The sequence below is a fragment of the Urocampus carinirostris genome, chromosome 11, assembly GCF_059441175.1.
Source record: "Urocampus carinirostris isolate Australia breed hairy pipefish chromosome 11, RoL_Ucar_1.0, whole genome shotgun sequence".
NCBI lineage: Eukaryota > Metazoa > Chordata > Actinopteri > Syngnathiformes > Syngnathidae > Urocampus > Urocampus carinirostris.
Window position 1 is genome coordinate 24,208,774 of NC_142359.1, and position 17,718 is coordinate 24,226,491.

Here is a 17,718-nt window from a genome sequence, read left to right on the forward strand (position 1 = left end):
CAAAACCACTTCGTCTTGCATTTGTTGGGAATGTAATACAACTTAAACCATTCCGTCTTTGTATTTGTTGTGAATGTAATCGAACGGTAATGCACGCCGTATACAAATCACTTTTGAGCAGGTAACATGTTTATTTTGCCTTTTTCTATTCAAATCGCTCGTATTGAAACTGTTATGCACTCTACCATAAAGCTTATTTCTGCATAATAAGCTTTACGGTAGAGTGCATAACAGTTCTCAAAAGTGATTTATATACGGTGTGCATTACCGTTCGATTACATTCACAACAAAAACAAAGACGGAATGGTTTATGTTGTATTACATTCCCAACAAATGCAAGACGAAGTGGATTTGGTTATATGTTCGCCATTACATTCCCTAAAAGTGAGATAAAACGAGGTAAAAGTGGTTGTAGTAGCGAGGGGATGCAAATCTCGGCAGGGATGCATTTCTCGGCATAACACCGGGCTGTAGAAATCATAACCGCTCAAGACACAGTCCCGTGAAGATCAAGATTTCAAGCTATGGCACCGAAGAAGCCAATATGTTATTATTGTAATAGTTTTTCATTTTGATTTTATTATCTTGTTATGAAATGAAAAGAAATGTCAAGAAATAAAAATGGATTAAGACGAGGTCACTACGGTGACGGAGATCCATGTCCACCCCTTGACGTCTCGAGCACAACTGATGTGTGCTCGGCAAATCGCGCTGTATTTACGCGGAGAAAGGCGTTTGACCGTCACACCCGTAACACGCTAATTTCACGTAATAACACCGCGATACAGGCGCAGAACATGCTATGACCGTGCTCCACCCACAATTACCCGCTGAAATTTCGCGTCCTACCCATGTGTAAACACGCCCTGGCCGCGGCAAGAGCACGTCGTTCCGCGTCATTTCCGCGTCATTACCTCGTGTGCCGCCCGCGGTTAACACGTGGCCTAAAGTTTTGAGCAGCGCAAAACTTTTTCGCGCGGCCAACGGCGTGTGAATTTCCGACCGCGTGTAAAGCACTGCTGTATCTCGTCTGTATGGCGATCTCAAAGCGTCCAACAGCGTCTGCTTCACAGGCAGAAATTTCTGGCCGTGATTCAGACGCAAACGGCTGTGTGACCGGGCCCTAACATTTTCTCACACCCGCCAACTCCAAATCCGAAAAATCATCAGCTTTCTCGAAGTCTGATATCATTCCCGAGGGCCTTCAGGATTTTTTGTGAAGGCTTCTGGGTAGATTTCTAAATCTATCAGCTACTGATGGCTGAAATGTGATTGGTTAAAATCATCTGAAAGCAGTGAGACACAGGGGAAAGATATGAAAGATGGCTGACAGACAATTTGGAATTATTTGATAAGTATTAATGAAAAAAAAAAATCTAATGCTCCAGATATGTTCTAGGCCAGCAGACAAGCCCTTGAAGGGCCTCACGGCCTACCACTGTGATGTGCCTATTAAAGCAACAACAACAACATCTGAGGGTCTGTTTAGGAGCAGTAAGAGCCGACTCTTTTTAGTTGTTCGAGCTAAAAAAGCCGGTTCTCTATAAATGAGACGGAATTACTATGAATAAAGCATAAGCTTCGACGTTAACCAATCAGGAACAAGTTTAAGGAAGCCGCCATCTCCCTTCCTTCCACTAGATGGCGATGAAGTGTTGACAACTACATATACAAGCGTCAGGCGCTGTCTCGATCATTTGGTTCCTGTTAGCCGAGGCGATAGCAATGGCTGCTATCAAGATGATGGTAAAAAACAGTTTATGTCGAATTATCTTCGTATAATACTTAATTGTACTCGAAGAAGGAATCGAATTGCGTCGTATTGTTCAGGCAGTTTGCACGCAGGGTTGTTATAGCACGCGGATGGCGGCGGATGATTTTCAGGTCACCTCATTGCGTCGCGGCGCATTGAACGCTCACATTAGTAATTTTTATTCTTTTCAAATCGATGTATTTTTTTCCATTAAATCAAATACAATTTAAGTCGACATTTTCTCTCCGATGCAACACGTGGTAAACGTGGTTTCCAATTCTTGAGCGGCTTGAACGCAAACTGTGTTTTGTCTATAACGGGATTAGATGACTACATTTTCATAATTTATTGAACGTTGGAAATATATGCATTGTAGTTAAAGGATCGATGCAAAAAAGCAATTATGGCTGGGACTCTTAAGGGTACGTGATTCAAAAAACTTCGATAGCATTTTAATAAAGTTCCTCTTTGTATGATTTAATCAAATAGAATTAAATTTCACTGCAGTTAATGCTAGTGGTGTGCTTAGTTCGAATCTCTAAGCATGTGTCGTGTATTTTAGATGAGTGGTTCATGATCGACGTGCGTGTCGATGGCGTATGTGTTGACGTCATAAGCCCCGCGAGGCGGGTGGACCACGTGACTGGTTCAAAAAAGGATTAGCCAGGTTTGAGTGGTCGTGACTAAAAGTGGCAGTTAAATTGCGGATCTCTCAACTTCGGGCTGGGATTCTCTCGCCCTCGCTGTTTTTTTTTTCTTAAGTAATGATCAGGGTTGGGTAGGGTAACTTAACCTTGATTACTTTTGGATTACTCCAATACCAAATATGCTAATAAAGACAAAAGAAACTAAATATGAATAAAATTGTGACTCACAATACGTGGTAAGCTTTCGCTCCTGACTTTGATCTCCGGCAAAACTAACATAAAATGTGACGGAATAAAAATGAATAAGTCCAAACAGCTTGCCAGCATTATTTTTGCAGTTTAATGTGCTCCGTTACTCCCCAAGCCTGCACAAATTTTAGTCATTTTACTCATATTTAGTTTATTTTGTCTTTTATTCGCGTACTTGGTATTGGAGTAATCCAAAAGTAATTGAAAGTAATCAAGTTAAAGTAACCCAACCCTGGTAATGATATGGATGACTACTGTACTTCCAGGTCGCTCAAACTTACAAACATGGGCTTTGAAGTGCACCATTGATTTGAAGCTGTACATCCGTGTGGCATTTCAGCGCCGTGTGTGCTTCTGCTAAAGAAGGCACCTTGCCAAAATGCAGCTACTCGTTTACTTCAAGCCCAGTCTCTCAAATCAAGTTTGGTTTGGGCTATATTACACCGCGGGCTGGACTTTTTAGGCCTGGTCTTACTCCAACCGCCATTCATCCAATTTTTTGCGCTACATATCGTCTCACGCTCATTCACACCTAGGGACAATTTGGACGGGCCAATTAATCTGACATTCATGTTTTTAGAATGTGTAAGAAAACCGGAGATTGATTCCCTATTGTATACGACACTATCACGATGTAGTTGTCTGCCTGAGAACTGATATCCTTTTTGGGTTTTAGGTAATCGGCCCTGGATGCTGTGTGCATAAAAGGCAACGAGAGGCAGTGAGGTACGTTTATAAACGGTACAAAAAAGGCTTGCATTCTTAAATGCTGTGATTAGGGCTGCACAATTAGGAGGATAAAAAAAATTCTGATTTTTCAGACCAGTTTTACGATTTTGATATTTTCCAAAAATGGATGCGTTTTCTATTCTAGTTTTTTTTTTTTGTTTTTTTTTTTTTTTGTGAAAACTCACCCCTTGGATGCATGACCTACCAGTACATAGTCTTCCATTAGCGGTGTCAAAGATTAGTGGGCCACATTGCAAAAAAATACTTATGGCAGCATGTCATAAGCATGTTTTATGATGAATACAGATGCTACCCTACTTATGAACGGGATAGGTTCCGGGCGATCGTTTGTAAGTTGAATTTAAGTTGCTTCAGTGCTATATTATGTATGTTTAATGTTCATATAATTGGGTTTAAGGCTTCTATAGCTAACCCGCATTGTTTTGTACTAAAAAAAATCTTTTAATAATATAACATGCTCTATAAAGATAATTAAAGTCCAGTTCAACATTTCTGGAAGATTAACTTCGAGAGTTGCGCGATTTCCTCCTCCGTGGCAGAAAGTGCCTGAAAAGTGTTCCAACCATTTTCTCAACCACATTAAGCTTTCTTATTCGACTTACATTTCAAAAGAACCGGCTCTCTTCTTTACACTTTATACCATCCATATTGAATGGTTGCACGAGATATTAAATAAAAATGTCAAAGTTCTTGGCGTGCTGGAGATACAGTGTGGAATGTTTACTCACAAACTAGGAAGAACGAGCATATTTCTTCTTCAGGGTTGATGTCTGGTGAGCCCTCAGTGCCTCACGCCGGTTGCGGCAGAAAGGAGCACTACAGTAATGCTCGCACTTGGAAAAGGGTGCACTCAATACAAAATCTAACTTCCACCAATGTCCGGATATTTTTCGACATCCCCAAAAAAATGATCGTATCTACTGTTTTTGGTTAGTCGAATGGACGTGAGTAGGGGAGCATCTACTTGGAATATGACATTAATAACAACGTTTTGAAGATTTTAAGGAACAAGCACCCATGGGATGGTTTTGACCCCATTTGTGATTCCAAGTGTTAATACTAGTGACAAGCCTTAAACTTGGGTAGACAGCGGCCTCTTCTGGGGTTGCTGTCTGCTCACAGGAGGCTCACATGTTGCCGAGTGCCGTTAAAACCTGCCTCAGATTGGCCAGCACCTGAGCTATGACAATTCTGGTCGGTCAAGTGCTAGTCACCAAAATAGAAAAATAGCTTTAAACTATTGAATAGGTACAGTGTTTGGCGATTACACAGTCGCAATACCTCACATCGTAATCTTACAGCCCTAATGGTTATCCTTTCTCTTGAAATTACTTTTTCTGGCGTTCATAGTTTCCTCCAGAAGTCATTCTATTGATTTGGTTTTTTTGTGCTGCAGGTAGTGACTATCTTGTGCAAAGACTACAATCCATTTGAATCAGGTAGGCCATAGGATTTGCACAGGGTAAAGGTTTCCCTCGCTGTGATGACGTTTCCTAACGTTCGTAGTTTCCACCGGAGGTCATGTGACCAAAGATGGCTAATACTTCCTTGGATGTCTGAGCGAATTTTTGAAAATATGGCCAGATGCCATTTTTTATGTTCTATTAATTATATTTATTTGTGCTGCAGGTTTCAGCCATGTTGTGTGGTCAGGCAGCCCAAGTCTACTGAGTCAGGTAAGAAAGCCTTATGGTGCATGGCAAAGGTTTCCCTCGCTGTGATGACGTTTCCTAACGTTCGTAGTTTCCACCGGAGGTCATGTGACCAAAGATGGCTAATACTTCCTTGGATGTCTGAGCGAATCTTTGAATATATGGCCAGGTGCCATTTTTTTTATTATGTTCTATTTCATTTATTTGTGCTGCAGGTTTCAGCCATGTTGTGTGGTCAGGCAGCCCAAGTCTACTGAGTCAGGTAAGAAAGCCCAATGGTGCATGGCAAAGGTTTCCCTCGCTGTGATGACGTTTCCTAACGTTCGTAGTTTCCACCGGAGGTCATGTGACCAAAGATGGCTAATACTTCCTTGGATGTCTGAGCGAATTTTTGAAAATATGGCCAGATGCCATTTTTTATGTTCTATTAATTACATTTATTTGTGCTGCAGGTTTCAGCCATGTTGTGTGGTCAGGCAGCCCAAGTCTACTGAGTCAGGTAAGAAAGCCCAATGGTGCATGGCAAAGGTTTCCCTCGCTGTGATGACGTTTCCTAACGTTCGTAGTTTCCACCGGAGGTCATGTGACCAAAGATGGCTAATACTTCCTTGGATGTCTGAGCGAATTTTTGAAAATATGGCCAGATGCCATTTTTTATGTTCTATTAATTACATTTATTTGTGCTGCAGGTTTCAGCCATGTTGTGTGGTCAGGCAGCCCAAGTCTACTGAGTCAGGTAAGAAAGCCTTATGGTGCATGGCAAAGGTTTCCCTCGCTGTGATGACGTTTCCTAACGTTCGTAGTTTCCACCGGAGGTCATGTGACCAAAGATGGCTAATACTTCCTTGGATGTCTGAGCGAATCTTTTATATTACAGCGAACACTCTTTCATATTCCATTCATCATGTGCTCAGACTATGTTTGAGTGCACCTTTTGAAATTGGGATCACATGTTCAACGTTGTTAAATTACAATTTTAACTTCTGTTTGTGATGCAGGTGGCAGCCATTTTGTGGACAGGCAAACCAACCAACCTAATCTGGTCAGGTATGTACAACCTTAAGGCAAAACTTCAACATTTCTCTCGCTATGATGACGTTTCCTAACGTTCGTAGTTTCCACCGGAGGTCATGTCACCAAAGATGGCTAAATACTTCCTTGGATGTCTGAGCGTTTTTGAAATTCGTCCTTAAATGGTTGACAGATTTGTTGCATTTGACTCCGATTTTTTCTTTGTTCTAGGTTGCAAATTTGACCTGATCAGGTCTTGCATGTATCCTGGGCACAAGTGGATTATTTGTTTCTGTGATGACTACACTTCGTGCTGTTGGTGGCAAAATATATCCCAGGATGTTGTGGTCAGTTATCGTTTCTGAATATACAACTACCAGCAAGTCAAACACATGAGAGCGTTGTCTGTATTTTTCTGATTTATTCAACCCAATAAAGTTTTTTAAGTATTGACTGAGAAATGTTTTTTTCAAATGCTTATTAACATGCTTGTCAACCTCAGCCTAATGATTGCAATTCGTTTTATGTAGCAAGAAATCCTTTCACAGGAAGAAAAAGAACAAACTACTAACATTGAGTAATCTGAGTTAGAACACACAGAAATTGATGGTGTTTATTCTCGCCTATAACCTTACCCTGAATTAAATGCCTACAGATGCCATACCTGGTAGTTTGTCAAATTTGATAACAATCTGAAAAGAGTTTATTTCACACATTTTTCTAAGGGTATGTTTAGCAGCTTTCAAGAGAGGGCATTCGTTCTTTTTATAACACTAAAATATTTGCATACGTGTATTTTACTTGGGTCTTTTTTTTTTTTTTTAATTGTTAAGGGGTTAAACGTTTTAATTATGTCTTATTACCATTGTGCACACTTCAAAAATGCTGTGTGAAAATGAATCACCAGTGGTGTTACAGGGTTTAATTTAATTACAATAGAGACATCTTTGTATTGATTTCATTGAGAATTTCATTGGCAAAGCAATGTGTCAATCATTTGGATCGTTAAGTTATTTGGCGGTAAAGATGGCATCCCTTTTATCAATACAGAAGCTCTAGGTTTCCAAGCAGATCGGAATCGACCCGTCACCAGCATTCCAATAATGTGGAAGCATATAGACACGCACGCAATTATCCGATGACGATCTTAGTCTGACAGAGTATTCCAATTGCGTTGGTTGGGTACGTTCTTTCATTATCTGATGGCATTCAAGAAATCCAGTGACTCGTTTCAGTCAACCCGGTAAATTTTTTTGCCTTCGAGCAGGGGTCACCCACCACCAATGGGCTGCGGACCACTATCAAGCCACACGCAAAGGTTGCCATATTTTTGTCCTAATTCCGTATACAGGACTGTCTCAGAAAATTAGAATATTGTGATAAAGTTCTTTATTTTCTGTAATGCAATTAAAAAAACAAAAATGTCATACATTCTGGATTCATTACACATCAACTGAACTATTTCAAGCCTTTTATTATTTGAATATTGCTGAATTTGGCTTACAGCTTAAGAAAACTCAAAAATCTCATCTCAAAATATTAGAATACTTCCTCAGACCAAGTAAAAAAAACAATTTTATAACAGCAAAACTAAATCAAACATTTGAAAATGTGTATTGATGCACTCAGTACTTGGTTGGGAATCCTTTTGCACGGATTACTGCATCAATCCGGCGTGGCATGGAGGCAATCAGCCTGTGGCATTGCTGAGGTGTTATTGATGCCCAGGATGCTTCGATAGCGGCCTTCAGCTCATTTGCATTTGTAGGTCTGGTGTCTTTCATCATCTTCTTAACTATACCCCACAAATTCTCGATGGGGTTCAGGTCAGGGGAATTAGCAGGCCAATCAAGGACAGTGATGCCATGGTCAGTGCACCAGTTACTGGTGGTTTTGGCACAGTGGGCAGGTGCCGGATCATGCTGGAAAATGAAATCCTCATCTCCATAGAGCTTTTCAGCAGATGAAGCATGTAGTGCTCTAAAATCTCTTGGTACACAGTTGCATTTACTCTGGACTTGATGAAACACAGTGGACCAACACCAGCAGCTGACATGGCTCCCCAAACCATTGCTGACTGTGGGAACTTCACACTGGATTTCAAGCAACTTGGATTTTGCTCCTCTCCAGCCTTTCTCCAGACTCTGGCGCCTTGACTTCCAAATGAAATGCAAAACTTGCTTTCGTCTGAAAAGAGGACTTTGGACCACTCTGCAACTGTCCAGTGCTTCTTCTCCATAGCCCAAGTCAGACGCTTCTTCCGTTGTCTTGAGTTCAGAAGTGGCTTGACCATGGGAATACAGCTATTGTAGCCCATTTCCCGGACACGTCTGTGAACTGTGGCTTTTGATACCTGGACTCCAGCTTCAGCCCACTGTCTTTGAAGCTCCCCCAAATTCTGGAAGTGACTCTTCTTCACAATTTTGTTAAGGCTGCGGTCATCTCTCTAGGTTGTGCAGCGTTTCCGCCCACATTTTTCCCTTCCAACAGACTTTTTGTGGATATGCTTTGAAACTGCACTCTGTGAACAGCCTGCTCTTTGAGAAATTTCTTTTTGTGTCTTACCCTCCTAATGGAGGGTATAAATGATGGTCCTCTGGACAGCAGTCAGATCAGCAGTCTTCCCCATACTTGTGATTTAGTTTACTGAACCAAGCTGAGTGTTTTTAAGGCTCAGGAAATCCTCGCAAGGTGTTTCGAGTTAATTAGATGATTCAGGTGATTAGTTGAATAGCCTACTTGTATACTTTTTCATGATATTCTAATATTTTGAGATAGGATTTTTGAGTTTTCTTAAGCTGTAAGCCAAATTCAGCAATATTAAAATAATAAAAGGCTTGAAATAGTTCAGTTGATGTGTAATGAATCCAGAATGTATGACATTTTTGTTTTTTTAATTGCATTACAGAAAATAAAGAACTTTATCACAATATTCTAATTTTCTGAGACAGTCCTGTATATTACACATCATTTACCCACATAAGATCCCAACGTGTGTGTTTCTCAGTACTGTAATGCTCTTGAGCATGAATGGATCAGTCAAATAAAACTTTGGATGCAACGGGAATCCAACCCGGGTCGCAGGGGTCAGAGCACCGTATGCAAGTTATTTGGCGGTAAAGATGGCATCCCTTTTGTCAATACAGAACCTCTAAGTCTAATGTCGGCTGTGCACTGTAATAAAAGCCTGCAATTGGCTAGAAATGATGTCATTCAAAAATGTAGAGGTTGACTACCTATAGAAAATAATTTTTACTATTCAATTTATTTTGGGGGGCTAAACAAAGAGCATCAAAGAACGTCCATCGATGCAGAGCTTGTGGGCAGATTTTAGGCATTTTTTATCTGTCTGCATTGTCGTGTATTTGAGTAAATACTTACACTCCGGTTTCCTTCCACATTCTGACTCAAGCCCAGCAGTGGCACTCTCCTCCCCGCAACTTCTCCCGGGGCGTTCTGGAAGGGGCTTCTTTTGAAGGGAGCCTTCCCCGTGTTGACTACGCAGGCGGACGTCTGTTAGAGCGCCTTCGTCGTGGCCGCGCACGTGCACACCGAATCAGATTGCTTTCGCGGCAACAGCTTTACTGGGGCGGAAGACGCATCGGCGGCCCCGAAGTGCCTTTTCAAATCCCGCCACGAGGAAGGAGGTCAAAAATTCAGAAGCGTTTGCGTGAGCAAAAAGACTCTTTGGGGGAAAAAAATCCAGCAAGCAGGCCCGTCTATCATCACGTCTTTTTTTATTGTTTATTTACAAACACTTTTTTGGGGGAGCATCGCTCATACTCGAGAAGGGTACAGCATCTGAGGGAAAATAAACAATGCATATTTAACGGGCGGCACCCAGAGGTGAACAAAAAGCCACGGTTTTGTTACCACTCGTATGCGATGTCCGATGGCTTTGGCGGGCAGGTTGCTGGTGAACTTTGCCCTCACCACACCGCTGTTGCCGTGGGGACGCATCACCTTGCCCCAAATCACGCGCGTCTTGTTGGGCTTACCGCCCGGCGTCACCATGTTCCTAGCGAGAGCATAAAGACCCCACCTTGACATCGAGGATTCTGGGATTTGCCTTTTCGGGGCTGCCCTGCCACCACCTTCTTGACATGTCCCGGAAAAACTACGGGGCACTTTTAAGAGATTCTGACAGTCTTTTTACGAACGATTTATTGGTCTAAACCAATGTTCTAAAACTCTCCCAAAAAGTAGTGTGAAAAGTAAGGAGGCGATCAAACTCCTAACTAAACACAGACTAAAAGATGCCTGTTACATCTCTGAAATATAAACCATTGTTCCTGTAGTTTCAAGTACTCACATAGGCACGATTCTTGTTTCTTGCTCAAGCTTTGTTACTCAAATTGAAAGTGCATCTCTAAAGAACTAAAACAAGGAACTAGCAGATATTGCGGACACAGAATTGTCACCTACCCCGTGGTCATTCATCTGACAAATAAGACGGATGGGAGGCCTGATGGATTGGCGGACCCTAAGACCATAACAGCTAGGTTGGGCACAAATAACCTGAGCTTGAAGGCCTGGGACAGTCAAGTCTAAACAGTCAGTATCAGGAGCAGCTGTCCGGGGGGTCAGTGTTCAATGGGGTCTCGTCTGGGAGGACAGTGTCTGGAGGGCCCATACCCAAAAGGATCATGTTTTCAGAGCACCGTGGTGGGTTTTGTGCATTGTCAATTGCAGTATGATCAACATCTTGTTCGGGGATGTGCTGACTTCCTTGACTGGATGTATCGACTGTGAGAGATTCAGACTGGGCATCAGATCTGCTGTCGAGTGAGTTATCCTCCACCTCTAAATGAACTTGCTCTTCACCTGACTATCAAAGTCAGAGTAGCTGACAACAGCATCATTGGTACTAGCATGTTGGAACATGACATCGACAGGGAGAAGGGATCCTCCCAAACACTAGGTAGAACGGTGCAAACCCTGTTGTCTCATGCTCTGTGCAGTTGTAGCAGAAGGTGAGCTGCTGCAGCATTTGTGGCCACTTTGCTTTTGTCTTTTATTTTCTCTGACTAAATCGTTCTCTGACCGCAAAATGCAATATGTTGTTCGGGAAATCCAGTTTGAGTATAAAATACTAGGACATCGTATAAAATGACAAGGATGCATTAACGAGAAACTGGATGATTCTTCGCTGGAATCAGTTTTGTCCTTCCTCACTCGCCGTACAGGTCGTATATGTTAACTAGTTAGCAGGTTCTGTTAGCCGGCACCGAGAGGATGGAACCACATGGTATCAAATTATTTCAAGCTTGCTGGTTCTGTTAGCCGCCTCTTCGAAAATGGAACCAAAGGTAAATCTGTGACAATCGTGTTTTGGTTTTAAAATACATGAAGGAAAAATACAATTTCGGTACCACGGCATGTTGTGCGCAACGCGACCCGGTATTGACGTGGCACCTGGTTTAAAAATGGCGATTACCGGTAATCATTTTAATGGCCCGGTTTATCCCTCGCACACTAATTCCAGAACGATCTTCTGAAGATGACCCACAGAGAAAACTGGAGGTAAGTGTCGGCGATCAAGCATCCGCGAAGCTTGCCAGTGATCCACAACAGTCGAACCGAACCGTTCTTCAGGATGCAACACGAGCGTATGCACGTCCAACACCGAGGCCATGAAGCCATGCACGCTGAGATGGTTCTGATCCTGCTGGCCACGCTTGTGGTGGCCCAGATCGTCCTGGTCCAGTGGAAGCAACGTCACCACCGCTCTTACAACGTAAGCGTGCGGACTGCTTTTTTTTTCCTGGGATGCTTTAGCATACTTGTCAAGCTCCACGGCTCCATCCCCTTACAAACTGTCGTATTTTCCCCCTACAAAATACAAAATAATCTTACACCATATTTTTTTTTCCAAACGTGTTTATTTGTTTAGTTTAACATGTTATTTTGTACATGTGTTTGGTTATATCATATATATTGTTAATTAACACTTTGTTGTGAGGTACTGATTTGCATGACATGAATGAGGTTTATTATAAAAAAAAGTTCAAAAATGAAGTAGCTTGGACGTTCACTGTAGAAGTAATACATGCAAATATAATTAAATACAATAATACTAATAATTTTCTTATTCAAATTATTAATTCATTTTCTGCATTAAATTATTGTTGGTAATATACTGATCAAAGGGATAACCACAAACCTTTCTTTTTTTCATCTTTTCCTTTTATACTTCCTTTTTTTCTTAACGTCTTTATACAACATAATAATTCGTAACATGATGCTTTAAAGCAAGAGAGGCGTTTGACAGCCGGCTCTCTTTAATGAGTAGTGCCGAAAAAGCCGGTTCTCTAAAAAGAGACGGACTTCCTTTCACTAAACAACTACCACGGAATGATGCATTATGGGAAATCTTCAGGCGGCAGACGCATGCGCAAAGTAGCATCAAACCGCTCGCTTCGTTTGCAACGAAAAAACCGATACCGAGATGGAGGCTACCGCGGCGAACTTGTTTGACTTGATTGATTTGCAATTTCGTGATAGTCGGTGTATACCGGATGGTACCGATAATTGAAAAAATTGCTTTTTTCTGTACAGATTTTTATGTACGTCGTACACTTCTTAAAATGCATAATAAACGTACTTTGTACGGCGAAAACGCACAGGTTGACAGGTATGCTTTTGAACGGGGCTGTCAAACACATTTTTTTTTTTTTTTTTGCTCAGTCAACAAGTATAGAAAATATAAGAAAAAGTGCTGAACATGTACAAAAAAAGTATGGAAAAAGTACAAAAAATAAGGAATTGAACCCCTTAATGTTCCTGCAAAATTTGCGATAAATCCCAATCCAAGACTCACCTAAAGCGAATTGAATTCTGTTAAACTGTTTTGGGAATATGGACGGTTTTGTTCCTTTTTTAAAGACAATACTCCGAGGGTTTGTCCCATACTGAAATGATCACTGCAAGTAATACTAACATTGAGAAAATGAAAAACGATCAAAGTATTCAAATGTATTTAAAAGTACTGAAAACAACCAAATTGTATGGAAGACTTGAAAAGTATGGAAAGAGTACAAAAATATGAAATTGTTCTTAGAAAATGAAACTGTATGAAATGGCACTGAAAAGTACTCAAAACAACTGAAAATGTAATAAAGTGCTATAAATAAAAACACTATGTAAAAGTATTAAATGGTATGAAAGTGTACCAAAAGGTTTGTAAATATACACCATGTAAATCGACAAAAAGCAACACTACTGGACCATAATATCTTACTAGACCGGTTGTAAAAATGGATTGGTCTCTCAGGAACTGTCCTCTTATGGTTCAGATCCTACCTTTCAGATAGGACGCACTGTGTTAAATATGGTGAAATGACATCTGAGCCCTTTAGTATTACCTGTGGTGTTCTGCAGGGTTCAGTACTTGGCCCCCTTCTTTTCAGCATTTACATGCTTTCATTAGTTATAATATCAGTTTCCATTGCTACGCAGATGACACTTAACTATATATTCCGTTGGAGGAATCTGCCCCACTAACTGGAAATTTGGAGGCCTGCCTCACTGGGATAAAATAATGAATGTCACTCAACTTCCTGCGCCTTAACTCTGAAAAGACCGAAATGTTAGTTATTGGTCCATCTAAATGTCGTGACTTGTTCTCAAAAACTGCTCTGAACATTGACAAAGGTAATATCACCCAGAGGGACTCAGTCAAAAATCTAGGTGCCACATTTGACCCCAATCTGTCCACTTACACATTAAGAATATTGTTTTTGAGTTTTTCCTTGCCCTCATGTTGGTTTTAGATCAGGGGATGGTGTAATAATAGTCTGGTTTGCAACAATCTGTGATCTGTGCAGCCCTTTGAGACTCCTTGTGATAAAGGACGATACAGATAAACATGACTTGACTTGACGTTGAGGGGAATGGGTTCAACCAGGCTCTCCTTGAAGTGATGCCCTGACAACCCTAGCTGTTTAGGACTCCAACCACAACCACCAGTGAATAGTACTGGAAAGTGAGTGTGTGTGAACACTATGGTGACATCCAGTGGACATGTTTGAAACTGCAGCTCATTATTTTAAGAAGTGACTCATTTTTGTGCCGCTGTTGTCTCACCGGCTGTATTCAATTTGTAGGCCGGCCGTATGTTTGACACTCCCGCTGTAGAAAGTTTCACCCAAGTTCCTTCCCCAGCTGGTCACCTTGCTCCAAATGTGGGTCGTCCCTCTTTACTTCACCGTCAAACTTTATTGGTGGAGGTTCCTGTCCATGTGGGGCTTCTTTTCCGTCATCACTAGCTATGTGATCTTTAGAGCTACGCGAAAACCGCTCTCCTGCAGGACACCGAGGTAGGCAGCAGAGATAAATCGCTGGATGACACAAACACCGATTCTCCGATCTTCTCTTTAGGATGGTGTACAAATGGTTCCTGTTGATCTACAAACTGAGCTACGCCGTGGGGCTCCTGGGCTACACGGCCATCATGCTCACCATGTTCGGCTTCAACGTCTTCTTCAGGTGAGTCAGTGTGACATCATGATGGCCGGCGACTGCTATGATTTTACTTTTCTGGTGACGCCCAGGATCAAGGCGGAGGACTCCATGGACGTGGGCGTGGTCATGCTGTTCTACGGCCTTTACTACGGCGTGCTGGGCAGGGATTTTGCAGAGATCTGCTCCGACTTTATGGCATCCACCATTGGGGTAATGCATATCAAGTATAACTTGGGGGTTAAGGGTTAGGGTGTTAAGAGATTCGGGTTAAGGTTTCAGCCCTAAACTAAGCATTTTATGTGTTTTGGCCGGTTGCTTAACATGCTTGCCTTACACACACAAGGTTTTGGGTTAGAGTCCTTATCAAGCCCATATAAATTCTAGAGTTTGGGGTTAGCGTTTAGGTTGGAGCTATGTAAATGGGTCTGGGCTTTCACTCCTAAATTATGGGATTAAAGTGTTTTCACAGGTAGCTCAACTGGTAGAATGCCTGCCTTACACACAGGGTTGTGGCTTCAATCCCCAGTTAAGCCTGTATAAATTATAGGGTTAGTGGGTTAGTTTTTGAGCTAGGGTTAGGATTTTGGTGGAATCTACGGTTTCAGGCCCATACTGCAGTTTCAAAGTCTTTCCAGTCTTTCACCCCAAAACTACGGGATCTAATTGGTTTCACAGGTAGCTCAACTGTCAAGATGCTTTCCTTACTCATAACAGGTTTGTGTCTTTGATCCTTAGTCAAGCCAGTAAAAATTCTAGTTTGGTTTTGCTCTTTAGTTGGATTTAGGTTAAGGGGTGATGGTTTCAGCCCTAAACTAGGGGATTTTACCCAGAGCTCAACTGGGTTAGGTATATAGGATGATTGATTACAATAATCAGAAGTTTTTGATCCTCAAAATCTGTAACAACTATGGAAAGGAACCAGCTAGAGACTCGAAACTTTGTATAGTTGTCCAGTGATTGGAAATTTGTTTTCAGTACTACAGCGGTGGCGGCTTCCCCAGCCGCAGTTTGAGCGAGCACACCTGCGCTGTGTGCGCTCAGAAGATCCTGGTGGAAGTAGACGAGGAGGGCGTTATTGAAGACACCTACCAGCTGTCCTGCGGCCACACGTATCCTCAGCGCCTCCAGAGCATCTTCGGAACAGCCGCAATCACTTGCTCCTAAACTGATCTTGTAGATTCCATGAGTTCTGCATTCGCGGTTGGTGCATTGTGGGAAAGAAGCAGACGTGTCCTTACTGCAACGAGAAGGTGGACTTGAAGACGATGATGAACAACCCGTATCCTTGTGTCCAATCATGTGCGAGTGTGAGTGTGAATGTGACGATCCCACGCCTTATGTCTCAAAATGATCAATTTACTTGATAAAATTATTGTACTCAACGTTCTCAGAGAAACAGTGTTTATTTTTTACCTCTAAATCTCACTGTATTGTGTATTGCTACCTCAAATGAGTGCTACAAAGCACAATAATAATTGCAAACTACAGAGATACAAAGTGACTAAAGTGCAACATTTCTCATTTTTTTCCTCTCACAAGTTTGTGGGGGGTATCTTTAGCAGCAAGATGTCAGACAATCATGTCGGCACACTTTAGGTAAGCCTCGCGCTTCTACTATAAAAAATAAATAAATAATGGTCCATGTATTTTGCCTATTAGTCAAATCAATAGTTTTTTTTTTAATAAATTAAAAAAAAATTAACCCTAGGTATGTGCTGCATAATAAAGGTCCTGGCTTTTTATTCTTTTTCTTCTTTTTTTCATTTTCTTCAATTTTTATTCCTTAATTACTTTTACTTTTTTCTCTTATTGTCTTTTTTTTCTTTTCTTTTTCCTCTTTTTCCACTTCTTTGTGTTTTCTCCCTTTTTTTCTATTTTTCCTTTTGTGTTTTTCCTTTTTGTCTATTTTCTTTTTTTTCCTTTGCCTTTTTTCTTTTTTCTCTTGCTTTCTTCCTCTTTTTACCTTTTCATCATTTTTGTTCACAAAAGGCTGGGAAAACAATAGTGGAAAGGTGGAAAATGGTCTCTTTGAGTCAAGTTCTCCCCAGTTGCCATTTAGCACAGTTTTTTCAGTTGAATTATAACGGGGGTCACCTACCTGTGTAGCCGCAGTTGACTTTAGCACTACCCTAGTAGATCCCTGAAGCTTTTTTGGAAATGTTTGAAAATAATTTTTGTCAGTTTTTTTTTTTGTAAGAGGGGCAAAAAAAATCCTAACCTTTTTTTAATGCTTTAAAGGTATTTTGAATACATCTGAAATATATTATTCAAAATAAGTATTAATCTTCATTTCTTTCTGTTTAAAAATTGATTTGTATAACACATTACCGACTCCACATAATTGTTTTTGGGTCAGTTATGGCTTTTTTCAAATTTGTGGTCGCTGACCCCTACACTATACAATACAGCAACATCTTGTGTTCAAATATTCAACACTGTCCCTTTTAAAACACTACCAAACTAAAATAAAAAACTGTGAATAGTAAAATATATTACAACAAAAGGTCAGAAGTAAAAAAAACAAATCATGCAATCATGAAAAGTGGGTCTAGCATCTATTGAGTGTGGCGGCAACGCGATTGAGTGGTTACCACTTCAGACCCACAGTGCGAAGGTCCAGGGTTCAATTCCAGCTACCAGCCTCCCCATGCGGAGTTTGCATGCTCACCCCGTGCCAGCGTGAGTCTCCAGGCACTGCGGTTTCTTCCCACTTTCCAAAAACATACATGGCAGTTTGATTGGCGCGTCCAAATTGTCTCTAGGTATGAGTGGGCGTGTGAATGGTTGTATGGGATGGGTTCCAAACTCCTGTGACCATAGTGAGGATAAGCAGTGCAGAAACCGATGGGTCTTGAGTGTCCAATCCTTAAGCAGTTTCCACACCCAGCTGGGAAAAGACGCACGTCCTGTACGGACAGTTACTGGACTGGTTGCGATACCTGGTCGCTTGGCAACCCATCATCATCGGCATCGTCCACGGGATCAACTTCGCACTGGGGCTGGAATAGAATCCATTGCCAAAGAATGTGAAGAAATCACCTCATCAGTTTGCAGACTCAAAATCTCAATTCACTTCCGGACAGTGACTCTTCCGCTTGACGTTTCTTTAAGGGGTTGTTATGTTTTTTGTGTCACAGAAAAATCCAATAAATGTATCTTGAACATCCAGATGACCTTTCGGACTCAAATATCC

At 41.4% G+C, this 17,718-nt stretch overlaps 2 protein-coding genes and 5 non-coding genes across 16 annotated transcripts; all 7 read left to right on the forward strand.

Moving 5' to 3' along the window:
- Positions 1–1,609: 1,609 nt before the first annotated feature.
- Positions 1,610–6,515, forward strand: LOC148356855 (uncharacterized). 10 transcript variants are annotated; one of them, XR_015852095.1, is made up of 9 exons: positions 1,610–1,746; positions 3,326–3,375; positions 4,796–4,838; positions 5,029–5,075; positions 5,267–5,313; positions 5,504–5,550; positions 5,741–5,787; positions 6,050–6,098; positions 6,294–6,515. XR_015852095.1 is itself a non-coding variant. In XM_088348302.1 (6 exons), the coding sequence occupies exons 1-6, from the start codon at positions 1,726–1,728 to the stop codon at positions 6,425–6,427; spliced, it is 324 nt and encodes a 107-aa protein (XP_088204428.1). In that variant the 5' UTR covers positions 1,610–1,725; the 3' UTR covers positions 6,428–6,515. The 10 variants fall into 10 exon arrangements, 1 of the variants encoding a protein (XP_088204428.1); XR_015852098.1 differs by lacking the exon at positions 5,741–5,787; XR_015852096.1 differs by lacking the exon at positions 5,504–5,550.
- LOC148356856 (small nucleolar RNA SNORD14) lies at positions 4,875–4,963 on the forward strand. The gene has a single exon (XR_015852139.1). It is a non-coding gene; the product is annotated as a small nucleolar RNA SNORD14 (small nucleolar RNA).
- LOC148356857 (small nucleolar RNA SNORD14) lies at positions 5,112–5,200 on the forward strand. Its single transcript, XR_015852150.1, has one exon. It is a non-coding gene; the product is annotated as a small nucleolar RNA SNORD14 (small nucleolar RNA).
- On the forward strand, positions 5,350–5,438 carry LOC148356858 (small nucleolar RNA SNORD14). The gene has a single exon (XR_015852163.1). It is a non-coding gene; the product is annotated as a small nucleolar RNA SNORD14 (small nucleolar RNA).
- On the forward strand, positions 5,587–5,675 carry LOC148356859 (small nucleolar RNA SNORD14). Its single transcript, XR_015852164.1, has one exon. It is a non-coding gene; the product is annotated as a small nucleolar RNA SNORD14 (small nucleolar RNA).
- LOC148356860 (small nucleolar RNA SNORD14) lies at positions 5,824–5,912 on the forward strand. Its single transcript, XR_015852165.1, has one exon. It is a non-coding gene; the product is annotated as a small nucleolar RNA SNORD14 (small nucleolar RNA).
- A 4,670-nt stretch (positions 6,516–11,185) lies between the features above and the next one.
- Positions 11,186–17,693, forward strand: rnf175 (ring finger protein 175). Its single transcript, XM_088348503.1, has 9 exons — positions 11,186–11,371; positions 11,548–11,585; positions 11,658–11,799; positions 14,226–14,380; positions 14,442–14,549; positions 14,615–14,735; positions 15,501–15,634; positions 15,703–15,804; positions 17,413–17,693. Exons 1-9 carry the CDS (start codon positions 11,360–11,362, stop codon positions 17,531–17,533), a joined length of 933 nt encoding a protein of 310 aa, XP_088204629.1. The 5' UTR covers positions 11,186–11,359; the 3' UTR covers positions 17,534–17,693.
- The last annotated feature ends 25 nt before the right edge of the window (positions 17,694–17,718 follow it).